The sequence below is a fragment of the Phasianus colchicus genome, chromosome 1 (genome assembly GCF_987193195.1).
Source record: "Phasianus colchicus chromosome 1, bPhaCol1.hap1.1, whole genome shotgun sequence".
In the NCBI taxonomy this organism is placed as follows: domain Eukaryota; kingdom Metazoa; phylum Chordata; class Aves; order Galliformes; family Phasianidae; genus Phasianus; species Phasianus colchicus.
This window is the reverse complement of record NC_143436.1, coordinates 997,850-1,021,016: the sequence shown is the minus strand read 5'-3', so window position 1 is coordinate 1,021,016 and position 23,167 is coordinate 997,850. Positions and strand designations below refer to the sequence as shown.

The 23,167-nt window shown below is 58.5% G+C and overlaps 1 protein-coding gene across 1 annotated transcript; it reads right to left on the bottom strand.

Annotated features, from left to right (window-relative positions):
• Positions 1 to 1,026: 1,026 nt before the first annotated feature.
• On the bottom strand, positions 1,027 to 21,684 carry OPN1SW (opsin 1, short wave sensitive). Its single transcript, XM_090125957.1, has 5 exons — positions 21,313 to 21,684; positions 16,192 to 16,360; positions 10,735 to 10,900; positions 2,985 to 3,224; positions 1,027 to 1,163 (listed from the first exon to the last, which is right to left on the bottom strand). The coding sequence occupies exons 1-5, from the start codon at positions 21,656 to 21,658 to the stop codon at positions 1,041 to 1,043; spliced, it is 1,044 nt and encodes a 347-aa protein (XP_089982083.1). The 5' UTR covers positions 21,659 to 21,684; the 3' UTR covers positions 1,027 to 1,040.
• Positions 21,685 to 23,167: the final 1,483 nt, after the last annotated feature.

Sequence of the window (23,167 nt, the reverse complement as noted above, 5' to 3'; positions counted from 1 at the left end):
GGGTTGAACATCATCCCAGCCCCACAGATAGCGGGCTTGGCATCAGCTCTGCCCCATAGCCAGGGAGCTTTGTCCACCTCGGCCCCATAGATGGGGGCCCGGCACCGATCCAGCCCCATAGATGGGGGCTCTGCCCCACCCCAGCCCCATAGATGAGGGGCTCAGCATCGCCCTGCCCCATAGATGTGATCCCAGCACCACCTCAGCCTCATAGGCAGAGGGCTCGGCATCACCCCTGCCCCATAGCTGGGGAGCTCTGCCCCACATCTGCTCCATCGATGGGGGTTCCAGCATCACCCCAACCCCATAGATCGAGGCTCAGTGCCACCCCAGCCCCATAGATGGGGGGGCTCTGCCCCACCCCAGCCCCATAGATGGGGGCTCAGCATCGCCCTGCCCCATAGATGTGATCGCAGCACCACTTCAGCCCCACAGATGGGGGCTCTGCCCCACTCCTACCCCATAGATGGGATCCCAGCACCACCCCAGCCCCATAGATGGGGGCTACACATCACCCCAGCCCCATAGCTACGCATCTCTACCCAACCTCAACCCCACAGATGGGATCCCAGCACACCCCCAGCCCCATAGATGGGAGCTACACACCATCCCTGCCCCAGAGATGGGGGTCTCTGCCCCACCCCAGCCCCATAGTCGAGGTGTCAGCCCCATAGATGGGAGCTACGCATCAACCCAGCCCCATAGCTCAGGCTCTCTGCCCCACTGCAGCCCCACAGATGGGGTCCCATCACCACCCCAACCCCCCCAGCAGCCCCACATCTGAGTAGCAGCACCCCCCCAACCTCCCTACCCCCACTTATGGGTCCAGCTCAATAACCCCCCACACCCCCCAGCCCCCCAACCCCAGCCCCCTCCAGCCCCACAGCGCCGTGGGGCAGCGGCAGCCCGGCCTGATGCTCTGCGCAACGGCGTTTATTGCTCTAGGATGGCCAATGTGTGTCTTGGGGGGGTGAATGGGGGGGGTGGTTGTGGGGCTGGGGATGTGTGGGGAGGGAGGGGGGGGGATGTGGGGCAGCCCCCTAAGTGGGGCTGACTTGGCTGGAGGACACGGAGGACACTTCAGTTCTCTGGGCTGAACTCGATGCGTCCGAATCGTCCGTCAGCGGCTTCCCACAAACCGTCTCCATGATGCAGGCGCGGAACTGGGGGGCAAAATTGGGTGGGGGGGGGGACATGGGGGGACATGGGAGAATGGGGGACATGGGGGGGGACATGGGGGATGGGAGGGGGATGGGGGGTTTGGGAGGATGGAGGGTGGGGGGATACATGGGGGGATGTGGGGAGATGGGGGGAGATGGGGGACCGTGGGGGGGGGTAAGATGGGGGGGCATGGAGGGGGCATAGGGGGAGATGGGGGGGGAATGGAGGGGGAGATGGGGGCCATGGGGGGAGATGGGGGGAGATGGGGAGGAATGGGGGGAGATGGGGCGGCCATGGGGTGAGGTGGGGGGCATGGAGGGGGCATAGGGGGAGATGGGGGGAGATGGAGGGCATAGGGGCCATGGGGGGGTGGGGGACATGTGAGAGACATGGGGGGACATGGAGGGGTGGGGGGGAGATGGGGGGCAGGAGGGGAGATGGGGGGGAATGTAGGGAGGAGGTGGGGGGAAGGGGGGTTTGGGAGCATGGGGGGTGGGGGGATACATAGGGGGATGTGGGGAGATGGGGGGACATGGGGGGCCGTGGGGGGGGGTAAGATGGGGGGGAGGGGCATGGAGGGGTCATAGAGGGAGATGGGGGGGAATGGAGGGGAAGATGGGGGGCCATGGGGGGAAGATGGGGGGGGGGCATGGAGGGGAGATGGGGGGGGGAATGGGGGGGTGGGGGGCCATGAGGGGAGATGGGGGGTAAGATGGGGGGGCATGGAGGGGGCATAGGGGGAGATGAGGGGGGGAATGGAGGGGGAGATGGGGGACCATGGGGGGAAGTGGGGGGAGATGGGGGGAAAAGGGGGGCATGGAGGGGGCATAGGAGGAGATGGGGGGGGAATGGAGGGGGAGATGGGGGGCCCGGGAGGGGGGTCCACGGGGGGACATTGGGGGGGGACATGGAGGGACACGGGTCCCATTCAGTGTCCCCATAGAAATTTGGGGTCCCCCATCGGTGTCCCCAAGGCGGTGGGATGTTCCCTATCCTCGTGGCCACGGATTTTGGGGCCCCCACCCCACGTGTCCCCATCTCTGGTGTCCCCATGTGTCCCCATCCAGATGTCCCTATTCCGATGTCCCCATCCCATCTGTCCCCACCCATGTGCCCCCATCCAGGTGTCCCCATCCCAAATGTCCCCCTCCCATGTTTCCCCAGCCGTCTCCATCCCATGTGTCCCCCTCCAGGTGTCCCCATCCCATGTGTCCCCAGCTGTCCCCATCCAGATGTCCCTATTCCGATGTCCCCATTCCATGTGTCCCCATCCCATGTGTCCCCCTCCAGGTGTCCCCATCCCATGTGACCCCAGCTGTCCCCATCCCAGCTGACCCCATCTGTCCCCATCCAGATGTCCCATTCAGACGTTCCCATTGCATCTGTCCCCTCCCTCAGATGCCCCCCTCCCATCTGTCCCCCTCCCCAGATGTCCCCCTCCCATCTGTCCCCACCCATCTGTCCCCCCACCAGATATCCCCATCCCGTCTGTCCCCCCCCAGATATCCCCCCACCCATCTGTCCCCTCCCATCTGTCCCCCCCCCAGATGTCCCCCTCCCATCTGTCCCCTCCCATCTGTCCCCACCCAGATATCCTCTCCCATCCGTCCCATCAAATCTGCCCCCACCCATCTGTCCCCCCCCAGATGTCCCCCTCCCATCTGTCCCCCTCCCATCTGCCCCCACCCATCTGTCCCCTCCAATCTGTCCCCATTCAAATATCCCCCCCATCTGTCCCCCCCATCTGTCCCCACACATCTGTCCCCTCCCATGTGTCCCCCTCCCATGTGTCCCCCCCCACCTGTCCCCCCCCACCCCCCCACCTGCTTGTTCATGAAGCAGTAGATGATGGGGTTGTAGACGCAGGCGCTCTTGGAGAAGAAGGCGGGGATGGTGACGAGGCGCAGGTCGAGGCCGTGGTCGCGGTTGTTGACCATGTACATGGCCAGCGCGGCGTAGGGCACGTAGCACAGGCAGAAGGAGCCCACCATCACCACCACCATCCGCGACACCTCGCGCTCCGCCTTCTGCGTGGTGGCCGACTCCTGCTGCTGCGCCGCCACCTGCGGGCACGGGGCCAGCGTCAGCGCGGGGCCCCGAACACAGCGCCAGCCCCACAGCCAACCCCACAGCCAAATCCCAAAGCCAGCCCCACAGCCAACCCCAAAGCCAGCCCCACAGCCAACCCCACAGCCAAATCCCAACGCCAACCCCACAGCCAGCCCCACAGCCAACCCAAATCCCAAACACAGCGCCAGCCCCACAGCCAGCCCCACAGCCAACCCAAATCCCAAACACAGCGCCAGCCCCACAGCCAGCCCCACAGCCAACCCAAATCCCAAACACAGCGCCAGCCCCACAGCCAACCCCACAGCCAAATCCCAACACCAACCCCACAGCCAAATCCCAATGCCAACCCCAAAGCCAAATCCCAACGCCAACCCCAAAGCCAACCCAAATCCCAAACACAGCGCCAACCCCAAAGCCAACCCCGCAGCCAACCCCACAGCCAAATCCCAACGCCAACCCCACAGCCAAATCCCAACGCCAACCCCACAGCCAAATCCCAACGCCAACCCCAAAGCCAACCCAAATCCCAAACACAGCGCCAGCCCCAAAGCCAACCCAAATCCCAAACACAACGCCAACCCCAAACACAACGCCAACCCCAAAGCCAAATCCCAACGCCAACCCCAAAGCCAACCCTGATCCCAAACACAACACCAACCCCAAAGCCAACACCGATCCCGAACACAACGCCAACCCCAAAGCCAAATCCCAATGCCAACCCCAAAGCCAACCCAAATCCCAAACATAGCGCAAACCCCAAAGCCAACCCCAATCCCAAACACAGCACCAACCCCAAAGCCAACCCCAAAGCCAACCCCACAGCCAAATCCCAACGCCAACCCCAAAGCCAACCCCAATCCCAAACACAGCACCAACCCCAAAGCCAACCCCAAAGCCAACCCCACAGCCAAATCCCAACGCCAACCCCAAAGCCAACCCAAATCCCAAGCACAACGCCAACCCCAAAGCCAACCCTGATCCCAATCACAGCGCCAACCCCAAAGACAACCCCAAAGCCAAATCCCAACGCCAACCCCAAAGCCAACCCTGATCCCAAATCCCAACGCCAACCCCAAAGCCAACACCGATCCCAAACACAACGCCAACCCCAAATCCAACCCAAATCCTAAATCCAATGCCAATCCCAAACACAGCACCAATCCCAAACACAACGCCAACCCCAAAGCCAACACCGATCCCAAACACAGCGCCAACCCCAAAGCCAAATCCCAACACCAACCCCAAAGCCAACCCCGATCCCAAACACAGCGCAAACCCCAAAGCCAAATCCTAACAACAACCCCAAAGCCAACCCAAATCCCAAACACAACGCAAACCCCAAAGCCAACCCCGATCCCAAACACAGCACCAACCCCAAAGCCAACCCCAAAGCCAAATCCCAACACCAACCCCAAAGCCAACACAAATCCCAAACACAACGCCAACCCCAAAGCCAACACCGATCCCAAACACAACGCCAATCCCAAACACAACGCCAATCCCAAAGCCAACACAAATCCTAAATCCAACGCCAATCCCAAATCCAACGCCAATTCCAAACACAACGCCAACGCCAAACACAACCCAAATCCTAAATCCAATGCCAATCCCAAACACAAAGGCAATCCCAAAGCCAACACAAATCCCAAACACAACGCCAATCCCAAACATAACGCCAATCCCAACCACAGCCCCAAATCCAACACCAATTCCCAAATCCAACCCAAATCCCAAATCCAACACCAATCCCAAACACAACGCCAACACCAAACACAACCCTAATCCCAAACACAACGCCAACCCCAAATCCAATGCCAACCCCAAACACAACGCCAATTCCAACCACAACCCCAAATCCCAACCACAACCCAAATCACAACCACAACCCCAAAGCCAACACAAATCCCAAACACAACGCCAACCCCAAACACAATGCCAACCCCAAAGCCAAATCCCAACGCCAACCCCAAAGCCAACACCGATCCCAAATCCAACGCCAATCCCAAAAACAAGCCAATTCCAACCACAACCCCAAATCCCAACCACAACCCAAATCACAACCACAACCCAAATCCAACACCAATCCTAAATCCTACGCCAATCCCAAACACAACGCCAATCCCAACCACAGCCCCAAATCCCAACACCAATTCCCAAATCCAACCCAAATCCCAAACACAACGCCAATCCCAAACTCAACACCAAACCAAACACAACGCCAACACCAAACACAACCCAAATCACAACCACAACCCAAAGCCAACACCAATCCCAAACACAACGCCAATCCCAAATCCAACACCAATCCCAAATCCAACGCCAACCCCAAACACAACGCCAACCCCAAAGCCAACCCAAATCCCAAACACAACGCCAACCCCAAATCCAATGCCAACCCCAAACACAACCCCAAATCCCAACCACAACCCATATCACAACCACAACCCAAATCCAACACCAATCCCAAATCCAACACCAATCCCAAATCCAACACCAATCCCAAATCCAACGCCAACCCCAAACACAACACCAATTCCAACCACAACCCCAAATCCCAAACACAACCCGAAGCCAACACAAATCCCAAACACAACGCCAACCCCAAACACAACGCCAATTCCAAATCCAACACCAACCCCAAACACAGCAGTAATCCCGAACACAGCACCAATCCCAACCACAGCACCAACCCCAAACACAACACGAATTCCAAACACAACCCAAATCCCAAATCCCAACCACAACCCAAAGCCAACACCAATCCCAAATCCCAATCCCAAATCCCAAATCCAATGCCAACCCCAAATCCAACACCAATCCCAAATCCAACGCCAACCCCAAGCACAACGCCAACCCCAAATCCAACGCCAACCCCAAATCCAACGCCAACCCCAAACACAACACAAATCCCACACACAACACAAATCCACAGCACAGCCCCAAATCCAACACCAACCCCAAAGCCAACACCAATCCCAAACACAACGCCAATTCCAACCACAACCCCAAATCCCAACCACGACCCAAAAACAACACCAATCCCACAACCAACACCAATCCCAAACACAGCACTAATCCCAAATCCAACGCCAACCCCAAACACAACGCCAACCCCAAACACAACACCAATCCCAAACACAACACCAACCCCAAACACAACACAAATCCCAAACACAACACAAATCCCAAACACAACACCAACCCCAAACACAACGCCAACCCCAAACACAACACAAATCCCAAACACAACGCCAACCCCAAACACAACGCCAATCCCAAACACAACGCCAACCCCAAACACAACACCAAGCCCAAACACAGCACAAATCCCAAACACAACACCAACACCAATCCAACACCAATCCCAAACACAACACAAATCCCAACCACAGCCCCAAATCCAACACCAATCCCAAACACAACACAAATCCACACCACAACCCAAATCCAACACCAATCCCAAATCCAAAACCAACCCCAAACACAACACCAACCCCCAAATCCAACACCAACCCCAAATCCAACCCAAATCCACACCACAACCCAAATCCAACACCAATCCCAAATCCAACATGAATCCCAAATCCAACCCCAAATCCCAACCACAACCCAAATCCAACACAGATCCCAATCACAACCCAAATCCCAACCCCACATCCCAACCACATCCCAAATCCAACCCAAATCCCAACCACAACCCAAATCCAACACAGATCCCAATCACAACCCAAATCCCAACCCCAAATCCAACACAAATTCACACCACAACCCAAATCCCAACCCCAAATCCAACACCAATCCCAACCACAACCCAAATCCCAACCCCAGATCCAACACCAATCCCAAATCCAACCCAAATCCACACCACAACCCCAAATCCCAACCCCAAATCCCAACCCAAATCCCAATCCCAACCCCAAACCCAACACCAACACCAAACATAATCCCAACCCCAACTCAACAACACCAAACCCAAAGCCCAAACACAACCCCAACCCCAAATCCAAGCCCCAAACCAACCCTAACCCCAGTCCCAACCCCAACCATAAACTGAACCCAACCCCAACCCCAATCCCAACCCAACCCATCCCATCCCCAACCTCAAACTCAGTCACAAACCCAACCCCAAACTCAAACTCCAATCCATTCCATTCCATCCCATCCCATCTCCATCCCAACCCCAACCCCAAAATCAACCCCAAAATCAACCCCAAACCCATCCCATCCCATCCCATCCCATCCCTTCCTCAAACCCCGAACCTCAACCCAACCCCAACCCATCCCACTTCATCTGCAAACACCAACCCAACCCCAAAACCAACCCCCAACCCAACCCCAAATCCAAACTCAAATCCAACCCCAGCCCCAACACCGACCCAAAACCCAACACCGACCCAAAACCCAATCACAAACCCAACCCCAAACCCCAACTCCAACAGCAATCATATCCCCAACCCTAAGTGCAAACCCCAACCCCAACCCCATCCCATCCCATCCAAACCTAAACCCCAACCCCCACCCCCACCCCCACCTCATCCCCACCCCATTCCTTCCCCATCTCAACCCCATTCTCACACCAATCCCAACTCATCCCATCCCCACCCATCTCTTGCCATCCCAATTCCAATCCCAATCCTAATCCCACCTCCACCTCCATTCCATCTCCATCCCAATCGCATCCCATCTCATCCCATCTCATCCCCATCCCCAATCCCAATCCCCACTCCTTCTCCATCCCATCCCCATCCTATCTCCAATCCCAATCCCAATCCCCACCCCAATCCCCATCCCCACCCCACCTCAATCCCAATCCCCACTCCTTCTCCATCCCATCCCCACCCCACCCCCACCCTCAATCCCAATCCCCACTCCTTCTCCATCCCATCCCACCCCATTCCCATCCCCAATCCCAATCCCCATCCCCATCCCCACCCCACTTCAATCCCAACCCCCACTCCTCCTCCATCCCATCCCATTCCCACCCCATCCCCAATCCCAATCCCCATCATCACCCCACCCCAAACCCATCCCTACCCCACCCCATCCCCAATCCCAATCTCCACTCCTTCTCCATCCCATCCCCATCCCATCTCCAATCCCAATCCCCACCCCCTCCCCCATCCCCACCCCACCTCAATCCCAATCCCCACTCTCCTCCATCCCATCTTCACCCCATCCCCACCCCATCCCCATTCCCATCCCCAATCCCAATCCCCATCCTCACCCCATCCCACCCCAAACCCATCCCCACCCCACCCCCAATCCCAAACCCCATTCCTTCTCCACCCCATTCCCATCCCATCTCCAATGCCAATCCCAATCCCCACCCCAATCCTCATCCCCACCCCACCTCAAGCCCAATCCCCAATCCTCCTTCATCCCATCCCATTCCCACCCCATCCCCAATCCCCTTCCCAATCCCAATCCCCATCTTCACCCCACCCCAAACCCATCCCCACCCCATCCCCAATCCCAATCCCCACTCCTTCTCCATCCCATCCCCACCCCATCCCCATCCCCACCCCATCCCCACCCCATCCCCATTCCCATTCCCACCCCATCCCCACCCCACCTCAATCCCAATCCCCACTCCTTCTCCATCTCATCCCCACCCCATCCCCACCCCATCCCAATTCCCACCCCATCCCCAATCCCAATCCCAATCCCAATCCCAATCCCCACCCCCCCTCAATCCCAATCTCCACTCCTCCTCCATCCCATCCCCACCCCATCCCCAATCCCAATCCCCATCCCCACCCCACCTCAATAACAATTCCCTCTCCTTCATCCCATCCCATCCCATTCCCACCCCATCCCCAATCCCAATCCCCATCCCCACCCCACCTCAATAACAATTCCCTCTCCTTCATCCCATCCCATCCCATTCCCACCCCATCCCCAATCCCAATCCCACACATCGCTCCACCCCAAACCCATCCTCCATCCCAATCCCCACTCCTTCTCCATCCCATCCCATCCCATCCCATCCCATCCCATCCCATCCCATCCCATCCCGAAATCTAACTCAAATTCCAACCCCAACCCCAAAAGTCAACCCTCCCCCTCCCCTCCTCTTCCCTCTCCCCATCCCCACTTCCCCCCTCCCCCTCCCTCTATGCCCCCATCCCCGCCCCTCTCCCCATTCCTGCCTCCCCTCCATCTTCCCCCTCTCCCTGCCCCCATACTCTCCTCCCTCTCCCCATTTCCTCCCCTCCTTCTCCCCATTTCCCCCTCTTCCCTCTCTCCCTTCCTCTCCCCATCCCTCCTCTCTCTGCCCATTCTGCCCTCCCTTTCTCCCTCTCTCCATTTCCCCCGCACCCCTCCCTCCTCTCTCCATTCCCTCCTCTCCCCCTCCCTCTCCCCATTTCCCCCCTTCCTCTCCCCACCCCTCCCTTCCCCTTCTTTCCATTTCCTCCCTCTCCCCACCCCTCCCTCCCCTTCCCTCTCCCTCTTCCCATTCCCTCCTATTCCCATCCCTCTCCTCCTCCCCCAACCCTTCCTCCCCTCCCCCACACACGGCCCCTCCCTCTCCCCATCCTTCCTCCTCCCCTCTCCCCCTCTCCCATCTCTCCCTCACTCACAGCCCTCCCTCTCCCCACCCCCCTCTCTCCCTCTCTCCATTCCCCCTCCCTCCCTTGACCCCTCCCTTCCCCCTTCTTCTTTCCATTTTCTCACTCTCCTTCTCCCCATTCCTCCCTCTCCCCACCCCTCCCTCCTCCTCCTCCCTCTCTCCATTCCCTCCTCTCCTGATCCCTTTCCTTATTCCCCTCTCCCCTCCCCCTCCTCCACACACAGCACCTCCCTCTCTCCATCACTCCTCCTCCCCTCTCCCCCTTTTCCATCCCTCCCCCATGCACAGCCCTCCCCCTCTGCACCCCTCCCTCTCCCTCTCCCTCTCCCTCTCCTTCTCCCTCTCCCTCTCCCTCTCCCTCTCCCTCTCCCTCTCCCTCTCCCTCTCCCTCTCATTCCCCTTCCCTTCTCCCTCTACCAACCCCTCTCCTCCCCATCTCTCCCTCTCTCCACCCCTCCCTCTCCCTCTCCTTATTCTCCCCTCCCCTCTCCCTCTACCAACTCCTCTCCTCCCACCGTCTCTCCCTCTCTCCACCCCACCCTCTCCCCACTCCTCCCTTCCCCCTTCTTCTTCCATTTTCTCCCTCTCCCTCTCCCCATTCCCTCCTTCCTTCCCCCATCCCTCCCTTCCCCCTTATTCTTTCCATTTCCTCCCTCTCCCTCTCCCCATTCCTCCCTCCCCCCATTCCTCCCTCTCCCCATTCCTCCCTCTCCCCATTCCTCCCTCCCCCTCCCTCTTTCCATCCCCTCCTCTCCCCATCCCATTCCTTCTCAACCTCCCCAACCCCCTCGTCCCTCCCCCACGAACAGCCTCTCCCTCTCTCCATCCCTCCTCCTCCCCTCCCCCATCTCTTCCCCACTCACAGCCCTCCCCCTCCCCACCCCTCCTTCTCCCTTTCCTCCCTCCCCCCCCCAACCCCCCCCCCCACTCACGGCACGCAGAGCGCTCAGCAGTTGGGAGTAGGAGAAGATGATGAGGGAGAGGGGGACGATGAAGCAGAAGATGAAGAGGAACCAGGTGTAATACTCGCTGCGGTACTTGGTGCCCACCGTGTACCAGTCGGGGCCACACGAGCACTGCAGCCCCTCAGGCATGTACCTATGGGAGAACGGGACCTATAGAGCACCCCACGGTGCCCCTAGGGCAACCTCATGTGCCCCTATGGCATCCTCGTGTGCCCCTATGGCAACCTCATGTGCCCCTACGGTGTCCTTATGTGTCCCTATGGCATCCTTATGTGTCCCAATGGTGTCCTCATGTATTCTTATGGAGTCCTCATGTGCCCCTATGATGTCCTTATGTGCCCCTATGGCATCCTCGTGTGCCCCTATGGCATCCTTATGTGTCCCTATGGAGTCCTCATGTGTTCTTATAGCATCCTTATGTGCCCCTATGGCATCCTCGTGTGCCCCTATGGCAACCTCATGTGCCCCTATGGTGTCCTTATGTGTCCCTATGGAGTCCTCATGTGTTTCTATGGCATCCTCATGTGTCCTTATAGCACCGTTATGTGCCCCTATGGCATCCTTGTGTGCCCCTATGGCATCCTTGTGTGCCCCTATGGCAACCTTATGTGTCCCTGTGGCATCCTTATGTGCCCCTATGGCATCCTTGTGTGCCCCTATAGCATCCTTGTGTGCCCCTATGGCAACCTTATGTGTCCCTGTGGCATCCTTATGTGCCCCTATGGCATACTTGTGTGCCCCTATGGCATCCTTATGTGCCCATCTGGTGTCCCCACGACGGCCCTATGGCATCCTCATGTGTCCCTATAGTGTCCTCATGTGTCTCTATGGCATCCTCGTGTCCTTATAGCATCCTTGTGTGCCCCTATGGCATCCTTGTGTGCCCGTATGGCAACCTTATGTGTCCCTGTGGCATCCTTATGTGTCCCTATGGCAACCTTATGTGCCCCTATGGAGTCCTCGTGTGCCCCTATGGCGACCTCATGTGCCCCTATGGCAAACTTATGTACCCCTATGGCATCCTTATGTGCCCCTATGGCAACCTTATGTGCCCCTATGGCATCCTCGTGTGCCTCTATGGCAAACTTATGTGCCCCTATGGCATCCTCGTGTGCCCCTATGGCAACCTTATGTGTCCCTATGGTGTCCTTATGTGCCCCTATGGCAACCTTATGTGTCCCTATGGTGTCCTCATGTGTCTGTACGGCATCCTCATATGTCCTTATAGCATCCTTATGTGCCCCTGTGGTGTCCCCATGTGTCCCTTATAGAGTCCTCATGTGCCCATATGGTGCCCTCATGTGTCCCTATGGAGTCCTCATGTGTCTCTATGGCATCCTTGTGTCCTTATAGCACCGTTATGTGCCCCTATGGCATCCTTGTGTGCCCCTATGGCAACCTTATGTGTTCCTATGGTTTCTTTACGTGTCCCTATGGTGTCCTTATGTGTCCCTATGGCATCCCCATGTGTCCTTATGTGTCCCTATGGTGTCCTCATGTGCCCCTCTGGTGTCCCTATGTGTCCCTATAGCACCCTTATGTGTCCCTATGGCGTCCTTATGTGTCCCTGTGGTGTCCTCATGTGTCCCTATGGAGTCCTTATGTGTCCCTATGATATCCCCATGTGCCCCTATGTCATCCTCATATGTCCCTATGGTGTCCTTATGTGTCCCTATGGTGTCCTCATGTGTCCCTATGGTGTCCTTATGTGTCCCTATGGCATCCTTATGTGTCCCTATGGTGTCCTTATGTGTCCCTATGACTTCCTCATATGTCCCTATGGCATCCTTATGTGTCCCTATGGCATCCTTATGTGTCCCTATGGTGTCCTCATGTGTCCCTACGGCTTCCCTATGGTGTCCCTACATCGCCCCTATGTGTCCCTATGACAACCCTATGGCGTCCCCATGTCACATTATGTCACCGATATGTCACCCCTCTGTTGTCCCCTTGACACCCTCGTTTCATCCCTATGGAACCCCAGGGACGTCCCCATGTCACCCCTACAGCATCCCTACGGTGTCCCTACGGTGTCCCTATGGCGTCCCTATGGTGTCCCTATGGTGTCACCTATATCACCCCTCTGTTGTCCCCATGACAACCCCATATCACCCCTATGGAACCCCAGGGATGTCCCCATGTCACCCCTACAGCATCCCCATGTCACCCCTATGGCACTCCAATGGTGTCCCTATGGTGTCCCTATGGTGTCCCTACAGCACCCCTATGTCACCACATTGGGGTCCCCATGTTGCCCCCATGACACCCTTTGTCACCCCAAGACAGTGATGAACGCTCTGACACCGCAATGTGACCCCAATGTGACCCCAATGTCACCCTGATGTCACCCTAACGTGACCCCAATGTCACCCCAATGTGACCCCGATGTGACCCCAATGTCACCCCGATGTCACAATGTGACCCCGATGTGACCCTGATGTCACCGCAATGTCACCTCAATGTGACCCTGATGTGACCCCAATGTCACCCCAATGTGACCCTGATGTCACCACAATGTGACCCCGATGTGACTCCGATGTGACCCTGATGTGACCCCAATGTCACTGCAATGTCACCCCAATGTGATCCTGATGTCACCCTAATGTGACCTCAATGTCACCCCAATGTGACCCCGATGTGACCCCAATGTAACCCTGATGTGACCCTGATGTCACCGCAATGTCACCTCAATGTGACTCCGATGTGATCCTGATGTAACCCCAATGTGACCCCGATGCGACTCTGATGTGACCCCAATGTCACCGCAATGTGACCCCGATGTGACCCTGATGTGACCCCAATGTCACTGCAATGTCACCCCAATGTCACCGCAATGTCACCCCAATGTGATCCCTATGTGACCCCAATGTCACCGCAATGTCACCCCAATATGACCCCAATGTGACCCTGATGTGACCCCAATGAGACCCTGATGTGACCCCGATGTGACCACACTGTCACCGCAATGTCACCTTAATGTCACCCCAATGTCACCCCGATGTGACCCCTGTGTGATCCCCATGACCCGGACCCCCAGTGCCCCCCAGAGTCCCCCAGTCTCCCCCATTACCCCCCCCAAGTCCCCCACTACCCCCCCAATTTCCCCCATTACTCCCCATATCTCCTCCAGTCTCCCCTCCAGTCCCCCCCCAGTTCTCCCAGTCTTCCCCATGACCCCCCCAACCCCCATAATGCCCCCATAAACCCCATAACGCCCCCTAATCCCCCCACAGCCCATCAGTAGCCCCCCACAGCTCTCCCAGAATCCCAACAACCCCAGCAAAACCCTGCAGAGCCCCCCCACAGCCCCCACAGCCCCCCTTAGACCCCATAACGCCCCATAATCCCCACATAACCCCCCGCAGCCCCCCCATAACCATCCATACGCCCTCCAGAACCCCCAAAACCCCAGAGCCCCCCCAGCATCACCCCATAAACCCCCATAACCCCCAATCCCACCCAACAGCCCCCAATAACACCCTTTAGCACCCCTATACCCCCCAGAGCCCCCCCTAAAGCCCCCCCATAACACCCCCATCATTTCCCTATAACCCTCCACAAACCCCCCATAGCCCCCTCACAACCCCACAGAATGCTCCTATAGCCCCCCAACAGCCCCCCAATCTCCCCTAGCCCCCCATAACACCCCCATAATAACCCCAACCCCCAAGTCTCCCCCATAACCCCCCCTAAGCCCCCATAACGTGCCCATAATCCCCCCCCAACTCCCCAATCTCCCCCATAGCCCCCCATAATCCCCCACACCCTCCAATCTCCCCCCAGCCCCCCATAACACCCCCATGATAACCCCCACAACCCCCAATCTCCCCCATAACCCCCCATTACCCTCCATAATCCCCCCCACCTCCCAATCTTCCCCCAACCCCTCATAACCCCCCCATAAGACCCCCACATCCCCCAATCTCCCCCATAACACCCCCATAACCCCCCCAAATTCCCCGATCTCATAACCCCCCCTAGCCCCCCATAATCCCCCCCACAACCCCCCATAATGCCCCATAACACCCCCATAATCCACCCAAAATCCCCAATCTCCCCCATAACCTCCCATAGCCCCCCCCAACACCCCCATAATCCTCCCCAAACTCCCTTATCTCCCCCATAACCCCCCAACACCCTCATAATCCCCACCCACAGCCCCCCATAAGGCCCCATAACTGCCCTATAGCCCCCCATAATGCCCCCATAATCCCCCCCAAACTCCCCAATCTCCCCCATAACCCCCCAACATCCCCACAATCCCCCCAAACTCCCTAATCTCCCCCCAACACCTCCCCAACACCCCCATAATCTCCCCCAAACTCCCCAATCGCCCCCATACCCCCCCCTAACACCCCCAACACCCCCATAATCCCCCCCAAACTCCTCAATCTCCCCCATAACCCCCTCCACAGCCCCCCCCATACGGCCCCATAACCGCCCTATAGCCCCCCATAATCTCCCCCAAACTCCCCAATCTCCCCCATAACCTCCCCAACACCCCCATAATCCCGGCAAACAACCCAGTCTCCCCCATAATCCCCGCCATACGGCCCCCTAACCGCCCTATACCCCCCATAACACCCCCATAATCTCCCCATAACCCCTCTAGCCCCCCATAACAGCTCCATAATCCCCCCCAAACTCCCGAATCTCCTCCATAATCCCCTCACAGCCCCCCATAACACCCCATGACCGCCCTATAGCCCCCATAACGCCCCCATAATATCCCCCAATCTCCCCCACAGCCCCCCCACAGTCCCCCCATAAGGCCCCATAACTGCCCAATATCCACCCATGATACCCCCATAATCCCCCCCAAACTCTCCCATAACGCCCCATAACACCCCCATAATCCCCCCCAAACTCCCCAATCTCCCCATAACCCCCCCACAGCCCCCCATACAGCCCCATAGCCGCCCTATATCCCCCCCATAACGCCCCCATACAGCCCCATAGCCGCCCTATAGCCCCCCCACAGCCCCCCATACGGCCCCATAGCCGCCCTATATCCCCCCCATAACGCCCCCATATGGCCCCATAGCCGCCCTATATCCCCCCACAGCCCCCCATACGGCCCCATAGCCGCCCTATATCCCCCCCACAGCCCCCCATACGGCCCCATAGCCGCCCTATATCCCCCCCATAACGCCCCCATACGGCCCCATAGCCGCCCTATATGCTCCACACATCCCCCCCAAACGTCCCCATAGCTGCCCGATATCCCCCCCACAGCCCCCCATACGGCCCCATGGCTGCCCTATTTCCCCCCCACAGCCCCCCATACGGCCCCATAGCCGCCCTATAGCCCCCCCATAACGCCCCCATACGGCCCCATAGCCGCCCGATATCCCCCCCATAACGCCCCCATACGGCCCCATAGCCGCCCTATGGCCCCCCATAACCCCCCCCCCCGACCCCCACCGGCTCCAGCCGAAGAAGGGCGGCAGCCCGACCCCGACCCCGATGAGCCACGTGGCGACCACCACCAGCAGCGCGTGCCGCGAGCTGAAGCGGAAATTGCCGAAGGGTTTGCAGATGACGATGTAACGCTCGAAGGCCAGGAAGGCGAGCGACCAGCCGGTCACCAGCCCTGCGGGAGCGACGGACAGACAGACAGACAGACGGACAGGTGGCACCTGATCTGTGGGACACACATGTGGCACCTGCCCTATGGGAGCGACAGACAGACAGACGTGTGGCACCTGCCCTCTGGGAGCGACGGACAGACAGACATGTGTCACCTGATCTATGGGACCCACATGTGGCACCTGCCCTATGGGACCGACGGACAGACAGACGTGTGGCACCTGATCTATGGGGCCAACAGACAGACAGAATTGTTCCCTTGCCCTATGGGAACGACGGACAGACAGACGTGTGTCCCCTGCCCTATGGGACCCACAGACAGCAGCAGCCCCATAGGGACAGATGTCACCACCCCAATAGGGTCAGCCAGCACCCAACCAGCCCTATAGGGACAGCCTGCCCATCTCCAACCCCAGAAGGACAGACAGACAGACAGACAGACAGACATCCCCAGCCCTATGGGGCAGCCTGCAGCCAAATGCGACCCGGCCAGCCCTATAGAAACAAACTTTATAGGGACAGCAAAACAGAGATAAAGCTATGGGGTCAACCAGCTGGGGACAAATCTATGGGGTCAGCCACCACCCATCCTACCCTATGGGGTCAACCCTATGGGATCAACCCTATGGAGTCAGCTACCACCCATACTACCCTATGGGCTCAACCCTATGGGGTCAACCCTATGGGGTCAGCCACCAGCCATCCAACCCTATGGGATCAACCCTATGGGGTCAGCTACCACCCATCCAACCCTATGGGGTCAACCCTATGGGGTCAACCCTATGGAATCAGCCACCAGCCATCCAACCCTATGGGGTCAACCCTATGGGGTCAGCCACCACCCATCCAACCCTATGGGGTCAACCCTATGGGGTCAGCCACCACCCATCCAACCCTATGGGGTCAACCCTATGGGGTCAACCCTATGGAATCAGCCACCAGCCATCCGACCCTATGGGGTCAACCCTATGGGGTCAGCCACCACCCATCCAACCCTATGGGGTCAACCCTATGGGGTCAGCCACCACCATCCAACCCTATGGGGTCAACCCTATGGGGTCAGCCACCACCATCCTACCCTATGGGGTCAACCCTATGGGGTCAGCCACCACCCATCCAACCCCTATGGGGTCAACCTACGGGGTCAGCCACCACCCATCCAACCCCTATGGGGTCAACCTACGGGGTCAGCCACCACCATCCAAACCTATGGAGTCAACCTATGGGGTCAGCCTCCACCCATCCAACCCTATGGGGTCAACCCTATGGGGTCAGCCACCACCCATCCAAACCTATGGAGTCAACCTATGGGGTCAGCCTCCACCCATCCAACCCTATGGGGTCAACCCTATGGGGTCAGCCACCACCCATCCAAACCTATGGGGTCAACCCTATGGGGTCAGCCACCACCCATCCAATCCTATGGGGTCAACCACCCAAACAACCCAACTGGAACAACGGGAAGAACCCCATGAGAACCACAACCCCAAACCCAACCCCACACAGACCCTACAGATCCCAACCCTGACCCCGTAACCCCAAACCCCCAGTGGTGCCGACAAAGGCCTCCAGCTCACAGACCCTCTTCCCAAAGACAAAGTAGCCAAGGGCCCTACCCCACAACAACCCCATGGGGTCAACCCTATGGGGTCGACCCTATGGGATCGACCCTATGGAATCAGCCACCAGTCAACCAAACTCTATGGGGTCAACTCTGTGGGGTCAACCACCACCCAACCAACCCTATGGGGTCAACCCTACAGGGACAACTCTATGGGGTCAACCACCACCCAACCAACCCTATGAGGTCAACCAGCCAACCAACCCAACTGGAACAACCCAATGGAGAATGACCAACCCCACACAGACCCTACAGACCCTACAGCCCCCTTCCCCACCCCACAGCCCCCCCATAGCCCTGGTGGTGCCGACGAAGGCCTCCAGCTCGCAGACCCTCTTCCCAAAGACGAAGCAGCTCTCGTCTCTACCCCACATGGGGTCCACCACCACCCATCCAACTCTATGGGGTCAACCCTGTGGGGTCTACTACCACCCAACCAACCCAACTGGAACAACCCAATGGAGAATGACCAACCCCTTCGACCCTACAGACCCTACAGCCCCCAACCCCACCCCATAGCCCCCCATACCCCTGGTGGTGCCGACGAAGGCCTCCAACTCGCAGACCTTCTTCCCAAAGATGAAGTAGCTGTGAGTCCTACCCCATACCAACCCCATGGGGTCCACCACCACCCATCCAACCCTATGGGATCTACTACCATCCAACCAACCCTATGGGACCAACCACCACCCAACCAACCAACACTATGGGGTCAACCCTATGGGGACTACTCTATGGGGTCAACCACCCAACCAACCCAACTGGAACAACCCAATGGGAGGAAGCCCATGAAAATGACCAACCCCTCCGACCCTACAGACCCTACAGCCCCCAATCCCACCCCACATCCCCCCCGTGCCCCCGGTGGTGCCAACGAAGGCCTCCAGCTCGCAGACCCTCTTCCCAAAGACGAAGTATCCTCAGGCCCTACCCCACACCAACCCAACGGGGTCAACAACCACCATCCAACCCTATGGGGTCTACCCTATGGGATTAACCACCACCCAACCAACACTGTGAGGTCCAACCCAAGTGGAACAACCCAATGGGAGGAAGCCCATGAAAATGACCAACCCCACACAGACCCTACAGACCCCATAGTGCCCTCATACCCCCGGTGGTGCCGACGAAGGCCTCCAGCTCGCAGACCCTCTTCCCGAAGACGAAGTATCCTCAGGCCCTACCCCATACCAACCCAACGGGGTCAACCACCACCCAACCAACTCTATGGGGTCAACCTTACGGGGTCAACACTATGGGGTCAACCACCACCCATCCAACCCTATGGGGTCAACCTTACGGGGTCAACACTATGGGGTCAACCACCACCCAACCAACACTGTGAGGTCCAACCCAACTGGAAAAACCCAATGGGAGGAAGTCCACAAGAATGACCAACCCCTCTGGCCCTGTTGACCCTACAGACCCCTACCACACCCCATAGCCCCCCCATACCCCCGGTGGTGCCGACGAAGGCCTCCAGCTTGCAGACCCTCTTCCCAAAGACGAAGTATCCGTGGGTCCTACCCTACACCAACGCCATGGGGTCCAAAACCACCCATCCAACCCTATGGAGTCAACCCTACAGGGTCAACACTATGGGATCAACCACCACCCAACCAACCAACCCTATGAGGTCAATCACCCAACCAACCCAACTGGAACAACCCAATGGAGAATGACCAACCCCACACAGACCCTACAGACCCTCCAGCCCCCAACCCCACCCCATAGCCCCCCGATAGCCCCCAAATACCCCCGGTGGTGCTGACGAAGGCCTCCAGATTGCAGACCCTCTTCCCAAAGACGAAGTATCCACAGGTCCTGCCCTACACCAACCCCATGGGGTCCAAAACCGCCCATCCAACCCTATGGGATCAACCCTATGGGGTCTACTATCACCCAACCAACCCAATGGGGTCGACCCTATGGGATCAACCACCACCCAACCAACTCTATGGGATCAACCATACGGGGTCAACACTATGGGGTCAACTACCACCCAACCAACCAATACTGTGAGGTCAACCAGCCAACCGACCCAACTGGAACAACCCAATGGAGAATGACCAACCGCTCCGACCCTATAGACCCTACAGCCCCCAAATAGCCCCGGTGGTGCCGACGAAGGCCTCCAGCTCGCAGACCCTCTTCCCAAAGACGAAGTATCCTCAGGCCCTACCTCATGCCAACCCAACGGGGTCAACCACCACCCAACCAACCCTACGGGGTCAACCCTACAGGGTCAACACTATGGGATCAACCACCACCCAACCAACCAACACTATGAGGTCTACTATCACCCAACCAACCCAACTGGAACAACCCAATGGAGAATGGCCAACCCCACACAGACCCTCCAGACCCTCCAGCCCCCTTCCCCACCCCATAGCCCCCAAATGGCCCCCAAATACCCCCAGTGGTGCCGATGAAGGCCTCCAGCTCGCTGACCCTCTTCCCAAAGACGAAGTATCCTCAGGCCCTACCCCATGCCAACCCAACGAGGTCAACCACCACCCAACAAACCCTACGGGGTCAACCCTACAGGGTCAACACTATGGGATCAACCACCACCCAACCAACCAACACTATGAGGTCAACCCTATGGGGACAACTCTATGGGGTCAATCACCCAACTAACCCCACCGGAACAACCCAATTGTTGTTAGGGTTAGGGAGTAAATCCATGAGAATGACCAACCCCACACAGACCCTCCAGACCCTCCAGCCCCCAACCCCACCCCATAGCCCCCCGATAGCCCCCAAATACCCCCGGTGGTGCCGACGAAGGCCTCCAGCTCGCAGACCCTCTTCCCAAAGACGAAGTATCCACAGGTCCTACCCTACACCAACCCCATGGGGTCCAAAACCGCCCATCCAGCCCTATGGGATCAACCCTATGGGGTCTACTATCACCCAACCAACCCAATGGGGTCGACCCTATGGGATCAACCACCACCCAACCAATTCTATGGGATCAACCCTACGGGGTCAAAACTATGGGGTCAACCACCACCCAACCAACCAACACTGTGAGGTCAACCAGCCAACCGACCCAACTGGAACAACCCAATGGAGAATGACCAACCGCTCTGACCCTATAGACCCTACAGCCCTCAAATACCCCCGGTGGTGCTGACGAAGGCCTCCAGCTCGCAGACCCTCTTCCCAAAGACGAAGTATCCTCAGGCCCTACCCCATACCAACCCAACGGGGTCAACCACCACCCAACCAACCAACCCTATGAGGTCAATCACCCAACCAACCCAACTGGAACAACCCAATGGAGAATGACCAACCCCTCCAACCCTATAGACCCTACAGCCCCCAAATACCCCCGGTGGTGCCGACGAAGGCCTCCAGCTCGCAGACCCTCTTCCCGAAGACGAAGTATCCTCGTGCGCTGGCCACGAAGACGACGAAGACGCTGAGGACGCAGGAGACGAAGCCGCTGGCCGAGATGTTGACCAGGATGTAGTTGAGGGGCTGGCGCAGGCGCTTGTAGCGCACGGTGACCCACAGCACCACGGCGTTCAGGGGGGTCCCCACGGCGAACACGGAGCCCATGAAGGCCGTCTGCAGGTAGAACGCCCACGGCGGGGCGATGTGGTACTGAGGGCCGTCCCAGGGGCCTGGCACCGAGCCGTTGGTGAACAGGTAGAAGTCGTCGTCCGAGGACATGGCGGGCGGGTCGCGGCTATGGGGTGGTGGGGGTGGTGGTATGGGTGGTGGTGGGGAGAATGGGGTGGTGGTGGGGAGAATGGGGTGGTGATGGGGGCGGTGATATGGGGTGGTGGTGGGGAGAATGGGGTGGTGGTGGGGGCGGTGATATGGGGTGGTGGTGGGGAGAATGGGGTGGTGGTGGTATGGGGTGGTGATGGGGGGTGGTGGTATGAGGTGGCTATTGGGGAGAATGGGGTGGTGATGGGGGGTGGTGATACGGGGTGGTGGTATGGGGTGGTGATGGGGGAGAATGGGGTGGTGATGGGGGCGGTGATACGGGGTGGTGATGGGGAGAATGGGGTGGTGATGGTATGGGGTGGTGATGGGGGGTGGTGGTATGAGGTGGCTATTGGGGAGAATGGGGTGGTGATGGGGGGTGGTGATATGGGGTGGCTTTTAGGGAGAATGGGGTGGTGATGGTATGGGGTGGTGATGGGGGGTGGTGGTATGGGTGGTGATGGGGAGAATGGGGTGGTGATGGGGGTGGTGATACGGGGTGGTGATGGGGGAGAATGGGGTGGTGATGGGGGGCGGAGGTATGGGGTGGTGATGGGGGGTGGTGATATGGGGTGGTGATGGGGAGAATGGGGTGGAGATGGGGGCGGTGATATGGGGTGGTGATGGGGAGAATGGGGTGGTGATGGGGGCGGTGATATGGGGTGGTGATATGGGGTGGCTATTGGGGAGAATGGGGTGGTGTTGGGGGGTGGTGATACGGGTGGTGGTATGGGGTGGTGATGGGGGAGAATAGGGTGGTGATGGGGGGCAGAGGTATGGGGTGGTGATGGGGGGTGGTGATATGGGGTGGTGATATGGGTGGTGATGGGGGGGAATGGGGTGGTGTTGGTATGGGGTGGTGATGGGGGGTGGTGGTATGGGGTGGCTTTTAGGGAGAATGGGGTGGTGGTGGTATGGGGTGGTGATGGGGGGTGGTGATGGGGGAGAATGGGGTGGTGATGGGGGGCGGAGGTATGGGGTGGTGATGGGGGGTGGTGATATGGGGTGGCTATTGGGGAGAATGGGGTGGTGATGGGGGGTGGCGATATGGGGTGGAGATGGGGGACGGTGATATGGGGTGGCAATATGGGGTGGCTTTTAGGGAGAATGGGGTGGTGGTGGTATGGGGTGGTGATATGGGGGGCGGTGATATGGGGTGGCTTTTAGGGAGAATGGGGTGGTGGTGGTATGGGGTGGTGATGGGGGGCGGTGATGGGGGAGAATGGGGAGGTGATGGGGGCAGTGATGGGGGAGGGTAGTGGGGAGAATGGGGTGGGGGTGGGGGTGATGTGGGGTGGTGATGGGGGGTGGCTATTGGGGGAATGGGGTGGTGATGGGAGGTGGTGATATGGGGTGGCTTTTAGGGAGAATGGGGTAATGGGGGGGTGGTGGTGTGGGGTGGTGATGGGGGCGGTGATACGGGGTGGCTGTTGGGGAGAATGGGGTGGTGATGGGGGTAGGATATGGGGG